This window comes from Bactrocera latifrons, unplaced genomic scaffold (genome assembly GCF_001853355.1).
Source record: "Bactrocera latifrons isolate USDA-ARS-PBARC rearing strain unplaced genomic scaffold, ASM185335v1 scaffold_1, whole genome shotgun sequence".
In the NCBI taxonomy this organism is placed as follows: domain Eukaryota; kingdom Metazoa; phylum Arthropoda; class Insecta; order Diptera; family Tephritidae; genus Bactrocera; species Bactrocera latifrons.
The window spans coordinates 5,314,173-5,329,624 of NW_017534407.1; the positions used below are offsets into that span (position 1 = coordinate 5,314,173).

The 15,452-nt window shown below is 29.4% G+C and overlaps 1 protein-coding gene across 6 annotated transcripts in view; it reads left to right on the forward strand.

Annotated features, from left to right (window-relative positions):
* LOC108964942 (serine/threonine-protein kinase mig-15) overlaps window positions 1-13,611 on the forward strand; it is a 75,626-nt gene extending 62,015 nt beyond the window's left edge. For 5 of the 6 annotated variants that reach the window (XM_018927046.1, XM_018927018.1, XM_018927008.1 and 2 more), the window contains 8 exons: window positions 3,984-4,109; window positions 9,476-9,973; window positions 10,053-10,208; window positions 11,840-12,007; window positions 12,115-12,264; window positions 12,351-12,485; window positions 12,614-12,688; window positions 12,767-13,611. In XM_018927046.1, the coding sequence (XP_018782591.1) occupies window positions 3,984-4,109; window positions 9,476-9,973; window positions 10,053-10,208; window positions 11,840-12,007; window positions 12,115-12,264; window positions 12,351-12,485; window positions 12,614-12,688; window positions 12,767-12,940 (1,482 nt within the window). In that variant the 3' untranslated portion in view covers window positions 12,941-13,611. The remainder of the gene's footprint in view (window positions 1-3,983; window positions 4,110-9,475; window positions 9,974-10,052; window positions 10,209-11,839; window positions 12,008-12,114; window positions 12,265-12,350; window positions 12,486-12,613; window positions 12,689-12,766) is intronic. The other variant, XM_018927036.1, reaches the window with a different exon arrangement.
* Window positions 13,612-15,452: the final 1,841 nt, after the last annotated feature.

Consider the following 15,452-nt stretch of genomic DNA (forward strand, 5'->3'; position numbering starts at 1 on the left):
GATTTTTAGACAGGTGTCAAATTTTGATATATATCACAGGAGTTTTGTAAGTTAACAAAAATATTATAGAAAAATACAAAAATTTTTTTATTTAATTTTTTTACCAAAAATGTTTAATAACTTTAAACAAAAAAAGTATTTTTATAGCTGCTACGAATAAATTGTTATTTGAAATAGCCCATAAAAGTACGCTAAACATTTTAGGACTCAATTTTTAGCTAAAAGCTGAATGTGACTTGCAGTTCAGCGTGTTTGTATCAGTCTAACACAAAATTTCAAAGCCTACATTAAATTTATGGCTATAACCATTTATAAATTTCAAAAAATCGATTTTTTTTTTTTTTTGCAATGGCATGAGCAAAAAATAGTAAGACTTTGTTCAAAACTTTAAATTTCTTATTTTATTCTTCAAACTCTATGTCGTCACCCCAAAAAGTAATTCCTCTTGGACCCAAAACACTTGTGCCAACAGTTCAGAGTGCACCACACCTCGATAACAAAGAAAATTGTCAACATACATTTTTTTCTAATTTCGAGTTTTTAAGTAACTTTGAGGTTTGAAATGTCTTTCTCTTTCTGTCAAATATCAAAATTTTGACTAGTCTTTTGATAATTTTCTGTACTCATCCATATTAATAATAGTTTTTATGGTTTTTGGATCAGAGGTTAAGTATTGTATTATTAGGTCTGTGGGGAGTTTTTGGTGTCCAGATTACAAATATGAGTTCATCACGTACAGATATTTTTGTCTATTTAGTAAACGACTACAACTCAAAAAAACTTACATACATACATATGTGTTAGAAAATGTTATTAAAATTAGCAAAAAAACAAAAAAACAACCTCTCGTCGAAAAATTACTGTAGACTAGTATTATTATAGTACATTAAATTCTGGAAATAAATATATTTTTTTATTTATATGTTAAATAAAATGCCTCTACAAGGAAACGTCTTTTTTCTGGCATACAACTGGAAAATGAACCCTCTTAAATTCAAATATTAACGTTTTTGAAGACGCCTAAAAGTATACTAATAACTGTTTTTAGAGTTCAATTTCGGATAGTCTATCTACTGTATACGATTTGGTTTGTGAAGGAAAATTGCGTTAAAATTTAAGATCAATTCCCGGCCTTCCTCCTTTGACTATACATTTCTCCTGGGGCATGAAACCATGTATTCATACATTGCGCCATTTTAAACTATTTATTGATTGCAGGAGCTCATAGAAATTAAACTACTAAACGCTTGTATTGCTACAGATTAATAAATAATAAGTAATAATATTAATTATTCTTACTACCTACTACCACATTAATTCCAATAATAATTATAAGTATTCAGTAATCAAATGCATTGAAGAGTAATTAACATTTCTCATTGAATGTCAAATTTCATTAAAAATTAAACAAACAGAAAAATCAAAAATCACCAATTGAAAGAATATCGAAAATAATTATTGCACGCTTAAATATATGTATGTTTTAGTATGAATGAATTATATGTTATAGCCTTAAGTAAAGTTGTATGTCATATTATATGGCATTATTATATAAAATGACTTTCTGATTATGTATGTACATATGTATGTGTATATGGCAATAGGCCCAGCTATACATTTTCATATTCAAAATGCACACATTTTTAAAGCAGCTTATCACGCTTGGCGCCTTTCCACTTTCTTCAACTAATATTATTTTGGCAGTTTTTATAAATACAAAGTGTGTCCCAAAAATATCCGACTCTTAAATTTAAATTATAACGAAAAATTAAATAAGACGAGAATCGCTGAGACATACAAATTGATTAAAAGTCTTTTAGTAATGATTGTTGAAATCGAAATGAAGTTTTGGGTAAAAGAAAGACCTTTTTTAGCACCTAAATTAAATGAATACCAAAAAGTAAACGAGGTTTTGCTGATATATCCATAGAGTTTGGTTATTTTTGGTCACACCTTGCACTTATTAATATGCTTAACCTCAAATATCTACATATTTATGAAACTACTGAAAAAGAGCCTCCACCATTTGTTTACGTTTTATTTTAATATTTTTTTTTATTGTAAAATTAGTAACGCCCACGAACCAATCTTTGGCGAAAAAGTTTCTTCTTGAGCCAAAGTAACATAAATAACGGACCATATATGTATAATACTTAAAAAAATATTTTATATATTTGTATGTACTTCGCTAAAATTTATCCTGATTAAAATAAAACATATTACAATCAGTTTATATATATATTTTACCGAAATTTCATAACAATTTTTAACTTTTTGGAGTACGCCTAAAAGTATACTAATATTGTGTTGAAATGTCATAGCATTTCTAAACTAACTCATGTAAATATGTCTCTACTGCATATAATGTAATTTGGCTTTGCATAATTTATATAAAATCATTTTATTTTTTTTTTAATTTCAAAACGACACTAAATAATTTAATTGAAAGTGTAAAAAATTAAATAAAAAAATTAACTGTTAAGTTATTTATTCATAAAAATTTTCTTGCACATTTTAAATTTAATTAAAATAATCTTATTTTTTCAAACTTTCAATTAATACCTAATAAACTAATTATTAATTTATAGTAAAATGGGGTAAAATAATATGCAGTACGTACCTCGTAAAAAATGTAATCTAATACAAATTTCAAAAATTGCATTAATCACTCAATTAAAAACCACATACGATCCCTTGCAGCTCTGCCTCTACATTCTAACCAAACGCTTATATTTGCTTATACTTATTTACTAAATATTATTAACTGTATGGTTTACTGTTGAGCTACTATCGCTAATTTATAAATTAAATTATGTTAAAACAACAACCAAAACAACTTGAACTAAATTTTTCAACTGACTCTGAATGCTAATGAGGTTACGGTAAAAAAATATTTAAAATCGATATATATGTATAGAATACTATATGTTTTTTAACTATAATCATATAGTCAATCTTTCATTATTATATCTTCGAAACGTAAGTCGTTTCGTCTTTAAATGAAAAGTCAAAAATATTTGACTGGTCTTCAGAGATTTTTAGTTCATTGTTAAACATGCTACTTATACATAGTATATCGTCACTTAAAATACAAAAGAAAGCGTCAGCAAACAATTCGAAATTGGGTTTTTTATTACTTAAGATTCACTACATCATACACATTTTGTTCCAATATGAGTGGTTTCCATTGTAATGTTTTTTCTTCAGTGGTAAACCCATAAAAAGTTATGTTACGTTATTTTGCATTTTAGGTGACGATATGCTTATAAGTGATGAGAGTCATGCTATTTACTTTTGATTAATTGCGATCAAACTTGTTTCAAGGCTCATGTCCTAGACTATAAATGCAAAATTTTAATAATAAAATAAACTAAGCTCTGAACATAACACAATGTGTTTTTACCTGCTGCTGTTCTCAAATAAATTGTCGTCAGTAAAGTGGTTGTTTGACGACGCACCTAGATCTTTAGGAGGCCCATTGTTGTTCTCAAATTTTGTCGTTCTCGTATTTTGTCGCATGAGCTACTTGCCCGAAATTTTGTACCAACTTCCAAATGCCTAGAAACGAACTTAAAACGTCAAATATTTGACTTTTCATTAATTTTCCTTATATATGTTTTTATTTTTGGCGTGCTCAAGTATATAAATACAGCAAATATTGTGAAGAAAATTTAAGAAAACATCAATTTATTTCATTTTAGTAAGCAAGTACATATATGTATGTATGTATTTATAAGTGTAACTCATTGGCATTCATATACATTTTACAGACAAGAATTGTGTGTGAGACTCATTTATACTCGTTAATTCGTTACTTATATTATGTGTTATAATGCGTTTATATGTAATTTTACATAAATATCGACTGTGATTTTCATTGTTTCAATATTAAAAAAAAAAAAAAAATATCGAGTTGAATAAACTATTGTATATTTATTTCATTCTGCTTTTAATTTCTTCACCTCCATGAATGCGTTATACAGAATCGTAGCAGTGAAAATAGCGGTCTCGGCACTCCCGGCACACGCACCAGCAGCGTCTTACCCGACTTGCTCAGTCAAGCCTCGCCGGCAACACCACCGCGTCACGATAAATCATCTAGCGAGGAGGTGAGTAATACGTTTCACGTCTTATATATTTTAGCACTTAAATTGTGTCATTTTATTTTACATCATATTTTTTTATAGTTAATCATTTATTAGTTAAATTTTGAATTTTAACGTGCGTACGTCAATTTATTTCTATTTTAAGTTATGCCCATTTATTTACAATTGTTGTTAGATATCGTTGTGTTTTGTTCCCTTCATTTACATACATACATAGCTATAATTGCGTTAACGTTAACAAAAATATTTTTATATACATACATATGTACATACATACATGCAAATACATATAAATAATAATATGTGGTATGTACGTATGTATTTTGAAATCATAGCATATTTTGAGTTTTTTAATCAACAACTCCGTCGAACCCAACGTAATGACGCTTGAAATTTATTGGAAATTTAGGTAATGAATATGTAGATGCTGGTGCAAGCGTAACAATGTAACAAACATCAATCAGCGACAATAATCCCTTTAGTGGTTTTAATTTTGTCACGTGTAATAAAAAAAGAATTAGGCTTCAAAGCCAAGTTGAACTAAAATTAGATTCTTCCTTCAAGTAGAGCTTTACTTAAACTCCTTTATTAAAATATTAAAACACTTTTAATAAAAAATAGTAATAATAATAAAAAATCTGATACTTTTTTAACCAGTAAAATATCTTTTTCTAAAATAGCAAAAAATGTTGCCTACATTTTGGCGCACAAACGAATTATTCATTCAGATTTGATTTAAAAATGAATCAATTTGGAAGAACCAGTAATAATAATCAATAATCTGACATTACTTTAGGCAGTAAAATCTCCATATTTTTTCCCCAAAAGAGCAAAAAAATTTTGCCTACATTTTGGCACACAAAAAATAGTCGAATCAAATTTAATAAAAATAAATAAATAAATAAAATAGCGAAATAATTTGCCTACATTTTGGCGCGAAAACAAATTATTTATTTGAATTTGAATTGTTGCCTACATTTTGGCGCACAAACGAATTTTTCATATAAAAACAAATCAATTTTAGCGCTGAGATAATATATAGATATATATATATATATACAATCAAATTTCAAATTTCTTTTATGTTTTCCTAATATAGCAAAAAATAGCCTACATTTTGGCGCCCAAACAAATTATTTTTTCATAATTATTTGAAATGCCTAGACAAATTTATATTTCGTAAATCAGTCAATAATACATATTCGAAAATTCTGTATTTGCCAAAAATCTCAATCGTTGATCAATATGCGCCCCGCCCCCCCCCTCAAACCGTTATTTTTGTTACCAAAATACAACCTTAAAAACCATTTATACAACAATATTTGAAAAGTGTTATTTACTTTTAGGTTTTTAGTAAAAACTATTTACAAATTATACTTAATATGCTTTAAAAATATTTATTACCGAAATTGTTCGAAAAAATTTTAAGCTTTTTGCCCAAAGGTCTCTTAATGTCCTAGTTTCGAGTTGTTTGTTTGTGTTTGGCTAACTAATTTTTGTGTAGGTGTGGCATACAAACTAAACGATTCACTTAATTGAACTCTTCTACATATTTTGTGACTAATAAAAACAACAACAAAAACGATTTGATGGCAATCGAAATCATTTGTTTGGCGTGGCGTGTAATGTTTACCGTTACATTAGTATAACTAAACCATTCACTCTTGTTTTACATATTGATTAACAAGCAACAACCAACAACAACAATTTAGTAGCTAAATACATTTAGAAAATGAAATAAAAATATTAACCGAACTGACTTGCCTGCTGCCACAACAACACAACACTGCTCAATTAAGCATAGTATTCTAACGGTTTTGTTTGTTTGTTTTAGTTTGTAGGCATCTCAGCAGCAGCTGACCACAAACATTAGCAATTATTTTATCACCAAAACTTAGTCAGTGTTTATTTTCTTTATGTTTTTTTTGTGTTGCTGTTAAGTCAACGTATTTGTAGGTTAGTTTTTGTTGAACTGATAAAAGTGATTTTTGTTGGCATGTTGGTTAGAACTTGTTGATTTCTCGTATAAATCAAATACAAATGTACACCCTTTTTTTTAAATGATACAATTATATAACAAAATAAAATTTTTCTTCATTGTGCTTTGTCTTTCCGCGACGTTTGTGTTTGAGCTGATGGCCACAACGAAATTTTTAACAAATTATCAATATGCCAAATTGCAATTAAAAACAAATAGTAAGTATTTCATAAACACCAACAATAAAATATTCAAATATACAAAAAATTAAAAAAAAAAACAAAAAATTTAAAAATAAATAATTGAAAGTCTAAATTAGCAACCACTCGCAAATAAATAACAGTATGAGTAACAACAAAGTCGCTAGTGTCTGTAAAAAGAAAATACTCTGTTGTTTGATATAAGCAAATGTATAGTATCACTAAATTTATAAGTAAAGAACAAAAAAATATATTATAATAATAGTAAATCACCCGCAAGTCTCTAAATGTTTTCCTACTAGATAATTTTAATGTATTGGTATAATAATTTTCATTTTCTCTTCTACCTTTGATTACAACTTTTTTGTATAATATGTGTTTATGCTTTTTCTTACATACTCTTAAATAGTTAATTCGGCTCATAGAGTTTTTTTCTTGATTCAAAATAAAAATAATATTAATAAAAAAGGTAAATTAAAAAGTATATATGTACATATGCATATGTTTATTAAAAAGAAATATTAAAAATTAAAAGAAATATTTTTATAATTCAAATTAAAAAAATTCAATTAAAAATTAAAAAAAGCAATAATAATTCAATTATTAAAAATTAGAAAAAAAATACATTCCAGCAAACTTTTTACTAGAGTGTTTACTGCTAAGAGTATTTAACAAAGTATAAATTTGTGTTACCTTTCATGTGACTATTTATATTTGTTGAATTTTGAGAGCAACGTTCTCAATAAACCTATTTAAGGAGTTACATGGGTTTCCTCGGGTTAAAAACCGTCCTTGTGCAGCAATTTTTTCTCATATAAAAGATTAAATATTTTATTAGAATTTTTTATTGTTACAAACATACACCATTAACAAAGAAATAGTGAAATATTTTGAAAAAAAAAATTTTAAACTCGACCTTTGCATTTCAAAAACTTCAAAATCGCAGTTTCACGAAAAACTCACTTAAAGACAGCGCACTTAGCGCAGCTAGCCTCTAGCGCACAAGTTCTCAAAGCTGTATCTCAGAAACTATTACTCTGATCAACTTGAAAATTTAGGACAATATTCTACAGGTGCTGTAGAATTTTATAATATATGACAATAAAAAAAAAATCGATTTGAATTTGATTTTAAAGCCGTAACCCATGTAACCCCTTAAATACTCGCACAATTTGCCTATGTTTGTTATATTCTGTGTGGCATGCTAGAATCAATAAAATATGCAAGTTTGAGCTCTAAAACTTCAAATATATGTGTTTATTGCATAAAATAGTATATCAGACAATTGTAACTAATCTATGTTTTGAAAATTTCTCCATTATACATTTATATAATATATGTTTTATGTACACTTTCGCATTAGGAAAATTTTTCAAATTTAGATAAGAAATAGAAAAGTAGCGAAAAAAAGAAATGTTCATAGGATTTCTTCTAAAACGTATGTATACCCGTACTTTCAACAATATTTTGTATAATAACATTACTTTTATACAAAGCGTTGCCTACATTTCGGCGGATAGTTAAAAAAAAGTTTAAAAATTATAAATGAATAGAGAAAATATGGTCTACCTGAGTTCCTTAAATATTTTGTTAAATTTCTTTTATTTATCAGGAGATCTAAAACCAAAAATACAGAAAATAATGAATTGCTAATTACAAGTTTGTGGAAGGGACATTAAAAGCTGACACTAATTTTCTAAAAAAAATAGTAATACTAATAATATAATATGTAAAAATTACTAAGATTCAAAATTATTTAAAAAGTTAAGATAGCACTTTTTTAAGTACTTAATTAGCACCAGAATAGTCCAAAAAGCAAAAGAAAACATATTGTTTACATAAAAAACAAGAAACAAATTTTTATTTTTTTTGCTTCAAATATTAGAAATCGATAATTATTTTATATTAAAAACTCTGAAAATTAAAATACAAAAACATTTACTAAGTTTAAAATCTATTTAAAATATCGAGATATATTTTTTTTTAATATTTCATTAGTTCCTAAAAACCCACAACGCAAGAGAAATTATTTTCATGAAAACCATAAAATAAAAAAAAAAATTATTTTAAATTAAAATAAAAAATTATTTATTTTAAATTTTTTTTACTACACAACCCACTTATATATACATACATACATATCATATTTTGGCCTACACATGGAACACATAATATAACAGACATGCGTATGATTTTTCAATAAAAAAAATTAAAAATAATTTAGTAAATATCCGTATCTGTGTTATTGATTAAAATTAATTAGCAAACATATGCCTACACAGACTATATATATACACACACACACACAAACACTCAATTATAATAACCTCAGGTACTAAATGATTGCAAATACTTTCGACAAGTTCTCTATTTCCTTTTTTGTACCACCGATTCCATGGCGTCTGGGAAAGACTTAACACATAATCTCATATTATTATCTATAATTAACTCGATTTCTAGTTTCCGCACTCAAAAGGTTTTAGTGCCTACGGCTATCAACAACATATACCTACTATATAGTATAACTAACAGTATATCATTATCATCTATGTAAACTAATTTCTTATAATTTTCTGAAAGTGAGTGAAATGGGTGGCAGCGTCTACTTAAATTGATTTTTATTCATTACATTACAATACCGTTACGCATGAATATTCGTGCCACTCTGCATATATAGTATTTGAGATTGCCGTTACTCAACTTATAAGCTTAAAAATAGTTTTCTCCTGCGCCCAAAAGTGACATCTCTCATACAGTAATATTTTTCGCGCATTTTATTTGCATGTACTGCGCCAGTAATCATGCGTAACACTATCTCTATACATGTATGTATGTATTTACTCGCTGGTGATGAGTTCTTTTTTGAGTATAACAAGTGTAGCACACACTCTCGCATGTCAAGCATAGAAGCAAGTGGTGAATATATTACTTTTTTTAACACTAAAAGTAAACTATATAATTGTATATTGTATGTGTAAATAGTAATAATATTTTATTAACTTTAATATAAGCAAAAAATATTAACAAATTATTTTTTTTATTTTCTTTCCTCTTTTAAAAACAAAAATAAATGCAAACCAAAAAAAAAAAAAATAAATAAATAAAACGAACAAACAAAATAAACCTCGCTAAATTGAAACGTATTTGTGTGTGCATGTGTAATATGTTGGCTAATCGCGCGTACACAACAGTATCAAGCGGCCATCAACTCATCAGTGCATTCCACGCCATCAAAGTCGTTTATCAGTTCGAACAATTCGCCGCAGTCGACAATTTCGTTGTCGTCATCGTCGCGGCAGAATAGTCCGAAAAATTCAATTAGCAAAACTAGATCTACCAGCAGTATTACTAATTTATTGCACAAATCTGCTTCTTCTTCTTCCAATATATCAACGCCGCCATCATCATCTTGCAATTTGCCACCACACGCCTATGCGCTGCAACAGAAACAGCGCAGTTTCCTCACATTCGGTTTTGGTGCTGGTGGTTCGGGACCAACGCGTCGTGAATCGCATATAAATGTCAATGTGACGCCGACATCGCACGAGGCGACCAGCGACACACCAGAAATACGTAAATACAAGAAACGTTTCAATTCGGAGATATTATGCGCAGCATTGTGGGGTGTCAATCTGTTGATCGGCACAGAGAATGGCCTGATGCTGCTGGATCGCTCTGGACAGGGAAAGGTGCGTGGAGATGCAATTCATATATATATGTATATATTTTCCTTATATTTCATATATTTATATTTGTATCTTTTTTCAGGTATATCAACTGATCTCGCGTCGTCGTTTTCAACAAATGGAGGTGCTAGAAGGTCAAAATATTTTGGTTACCATATCGGGCAAAAAGAATCGTGTGCGCGTTTATTATTTATCATGGCTAAAATCGAAAATCCTACGTACCGACGGGCTTTCTGATGTAAGTTAAGAAGACTTTCACTAAAATTCAATAGAAAAAGTTGTTATAGTCTCACCTACAACTTGTAAACATACTAATATACGAGTTCAATTCTCCCACTTTTCCAATTACATTCGCCTCTTAGTAAGTTAAAAATTAAATTCTATTAAAATATTTTATTATATTAGCACAGCACCACTTCAGCAGTTCTGCTTCTTTCAATATGCTACTGTCTTAAAAGTATTTTATTATGTCAAAAGTTCCTCCGATCCGCGGAAAATTCATTTCAATAAATGACTGGACAACTGCCAGGAGGTTTGTGATCACTGAGCTCCTGAATATTACTTAGTAGGTCATGTTTCCAAACTTGATTAAAGCGAAATCTAAAATTGTAGTATTAAGACTTTAGTGGTCGTCTCTCCTTTAGACAATGTGAAACCTTCAATATTCTTCTTCATGGGTCCATTGCATGGATCTCTGCACGATCACAAATGTAATTTAACTGTATTTTCAACCGATTTTGAGCATATTTTAAACAAGTTATTCTTCTTTACTTTCGTAGACACCGCGGTTACAGCCGAATTAACAACATCGCGCCAATCGTTTCTTCTTTTCGCGATTTGGCGCCAAGTTGTGACTCCAAGCGAAGCCAGGTCCTTCTCCACCTGATCTCTCCAATGAAGCGGAGGTCTTCCTCTTCCTTAAAAAGTGCGTCTGATAAAAATGAGCCCATTAGGTGTCGCTGGTTTCTAGTTTTCCGGAAAATTAACATTTGTGGTCCGATTTAACTGAATTAGAAATGTTTGCTGCAAATGATTTTACAAAAGATACAGTTGAGTTAATCAGCAACATATTTCTAACAAAACTATATATTAGGTTGTCAAAAATGTCTTGCGGTATTTTTATTGAATTTTCAATTGTTCATAAATTTTTTTTTGATGACTCATGCCCAGCTCTTGACCGATGCTACGGTTGCTAGTATGCCGGTCTCTTTCGACCAATTCAGCGGTTTTGTCGCAATTTTCGACGACAGGCCTTCCGGAGTGTGGCGCATCTTCGACCACCTCTACACCAGAGCGAAAACGTTGAAACCATCGTTGTGCGGTGGAAAAGGAAACTGTAACGGGTCCATAAACTGCACAAATTTTATTGGCGGCTTGAGATGCACTACGCGCTCTCAGCGCCAACTAGCGAAAATACCGCAAGACTTTTTTGACAACAAGAATTAGTATTAGGTGTTTGATGATTTGCTATTTTTCCCAAAGTATTTCTAAAAGTGGCGTTAGATTCAAATTATTACCAAAAACCCATATGTATGTCCCTTTTTAAAGATCTCTAGAGACAAAATACAATTTCTTGCAAAAAACATAATTTCTAGTTCAATTTGTACTTCACCGCACGATGAACGTATAATTTAGTTAGTAATTTCAATGCCACAGCTGATTTATAATTGGGTGCCATTTATTTTTCTTTTATCTTTTAAAAAATTGAGCATTGTTACAGGGTGTCATGGAACATTTGCACAATGTTGCTATATAATGAAGCAAAATTTTCGTCAAGAAAAGATAACGTTAAATATACCCACTTTCTATTAACTTTTAACAAACTTTTATTAATGTTTCTATTAATTTCAATTAATTTCTCCCAAACAGCAAGTGGAGCGTCGCAATGGCTGGATAAATGTTGGTGACTTACAAGGTGCTGTACATTTTAAAATTGTGAAATACGAAAGGATTAAGTTCCTAGTGATCGCATTAAAAGACTCTATTGAAATTTATGCATGGGCTCCCAAGCCATATCACAAATTTATGGCATTTAAGGTATGCTATATTGAGCGCTAAAATCTATGAACAATTAAATTACAGAACTATTATGTCTTTTCTTTCTGCTGTTATCTCTATCTCTCACTGTGTCTCTCTCTCTTTAGAATTTCGGCGATTTAGAGCATCGTCCGTTATTAGTTGATCTCACTATAGAGGATCAATCACGCCTTAAAGTGATTTATGGTTCTGCCGAGGGTTTCCACGCTGTGGATTTGGACTCCGCTGAAGTATACGATATTTATCTTCCTAAACATGTAAGTTGAAAATGTTTGCAAACATTTTTTTTTTTTTTTTGCAATATGTGAGTTACTGATCTATTTTGTTCTTTATTCATATGCAGACTCATGATGCAATCATTCCGCATTGTATAGTGGCGCTTCCAAATTCGAATGGCATGCAGCTCTTGCTCTGCTACGACAATGAAGGTGTCTATGTAAATACGGTTGGACGAGTTTCAAAGAATATTGTTTTGCAGGTATTTACTAATTATTTTTATGTATATTTGAAATATTTTATATAATACATATACATACATATTTGCATATAGTACTATATAAAAATTATTATATTTCTGGTATTTTTTTTCACTATTCACTTTCGCAGTGGGGTGAAATGCCGACATCCGTGGCCTACATCGGCACAGGACAAATCATGGGCTGGGGCAATAAAGCAATAGAAGTGAGTATTACGCTTTGCACTTGTTTAGATAAAACTCTCTAATACTAAATGTATGCTTTACTATTCCATCCCCGGCAGATTCGTTCAGTTGAAAGCGGTCATTTGGACGGTGTGTTTATGCACAAAAAAGCACAGCGTTTGAAATTCCTGTGCGAACGCAATGACAAGGTGTTCTTTAGTAGTGCCAAAGGTGCATCATCATGTCAAATATACTTCATGACACTCAACAAGCCAGGCATGGCCAATTGGTAATCAGTCAGAGAATTCAAAGGATTCGAAGTGATATATTGCGCAACGTAGAAGCACATACGATTTATATATGGAGCGTAGAGAGCATAGAGTGAAGAAATTTAATTGAAAACAGAAAACAAAACATTGAAATTATAACGATAACGCTGATTGATTACGACACAATCGAACGTTTTGTTTCTCCTAATTATAAGAGAATTTTAAATTAATAATATATAAATATATATAAATAATAAAAACACAATAACGTGACACATAAAACAAAAATAAAAAAATAAAATGCTTAATGCTGGATATGAAATGAAAACACACACATATACATACACTTGAAAAACATTAGCAGACTTACGACGCTAATGAGTTTTGAAAATGTTTTGCAATAAAATGCCAGCTATTTAATTTGGAAATATATATGCCAAACCTAGAAAGCAATGGAAAGTGGAACGGATGTGCGTTGAAATATATATCGAAGAGTACATGGAAATGGATTTGCGCCAGCGAAAACTAAACGTTAATGCAGCACGCTGTGGACACGTATTTTAATATGTAATTTAGTTGTGTTATGCAAATTTATATAGAGAACAAAAGAAACATAAGCATGGAAATGAATTATCGCAATGAAATTGATTTCAAAAATATATAAAATTAAAACGCAGACGAGATTCGCATTGAAATATGGTTAGATACAGACAAAAGTGAACGCGCAGCGTGTGCGAAGAAGAGCTTGTTTTGAGTTTTTAGAACTTTTCATGAAGTTTTGCAATTATAATTTCAAAGTTTATTATTTATAGAAAAAGTGTTGTCAAAAACATTTTATTATTTTTACTAAAACTTCTGTAAAGATAAGAAAATAGTTTGCTAGTTTTTAACATTACATTTAGTAAGGTTATGTTTTTCTAACATTTAAAAACTATTGAAAGTTGTGTAAAATAAAAAAATATTATTTTTTACTTACTTTTGACATTACCTTTTTTTATTTATTTTTCATTTTAGTGATATTATGTTACTCAAAAATTTAATAATTATGAAAAGTTATGTAAAATTAAAAAACAGATATAAAAGCTTATATTAATTTTTAATTTGGAAAGATTATGTTCTTCAAAAATAAATTTTGCTGTTACTTGAAGTAAAGGAGTAATTTTTCTAGTTTTTGATTTTGTGTTAACTTTAATTTTAGTAAGGTTATGTTCTTCAAATATGAATTCTGCTGTTATTTGAAGTAAAACTCTAATTTCTTTTTTTTTATTTTTGAATTAACTTTTTAATTTTAGTAAGGTTATGTTATGCGTGGCTCACGAGCCCCACCAGATCAACCTAACCTGCGTTGAAAATAATTTATTTTGCCGTTTCTTTTTTTTTTTTGTTCACTTTCAATTAGTAAGCTTATGTTAAAATTTTCAATTGATATTTATGAAAAAAAAATGTATTAATACACTATATATTAATTATTTTAAAACCCAAACATAAAACAAAATTCGAAGTTCTTTGTTCCACACGCTGTGCGTCACTTGTAGCTGTTTATGTGTTAAGTTTTTAAAAATGTAAAAAACCTTTAATTTATTTTATTTTCGATGCTCATGACAGTGTAAAAAAAATAATAACTTTATCATTTTGCTAAATGCCGCGGCACCATTGTCTGTTTGGAAGCTGTTTAGTAAAGTATTTTATTTGAAATATTTCAAAATATGTTATTTATGTGAGCATTACTCACAGAGAGTGCCAATTTTTTGTTATATTTGAACAAATTGCACGTTTCGACAATTTTTTAAGCGCAATGTTTTAGAAAACTACGCGAATATTGCGACTAGCGGTGTACCAAGTTGATAAAAATGGTAAAAGATAAATGCCTGAAAGTAACGCGAAATGCAAACATAGAGGGAAAATAGATATAGCTAATGTTTCAAAGTGAATTATGAGCAATATGTGTGCGTCTAAGAGCGAGTTAACAAACGAGTTTTACATGCGCGTTGTGTGTTAGAAAAGCGTAGCATACGAATTTTAGAGCCCAGCTTGTAAAATTATGTTGACAAATTCAGTGCACAATGCGCGCGCATACATAAATGGCGGTTATGCCAACTGTATTCGATTTTTTGTTTTTCAACATTGATTTTTTAAAGCAAATAAACTTTGCACACATGTATGTTTTTATTGAAATCGTAATTTTAAGCTAAGCCAATTTGTCCTTGCAATAAACGAGAACCACAAATATCAAAATAAAAAAAATTAAAACAGATTAAATATATGTTTATGTGAAAATGTACGAAAGCATTCGTATGCACTTTTTCTTATTTAACATATACTATGTATGTATGATATGAGTATATAAATATTTCTTTTTGTAATGAATTTATTGCATACTATTAATTATATACACAAATACAATTTTTACTCTTTACATGAAAAAGTAGTAGTTTATATTTTGGTTGCCCAACGTAGCACCGCCACCGCGCCCACGCTTGGGTTTATTTAGGTTTGTCTTGCTATGTAGTTGCGTATGTGTTGTAATAATTTTTTT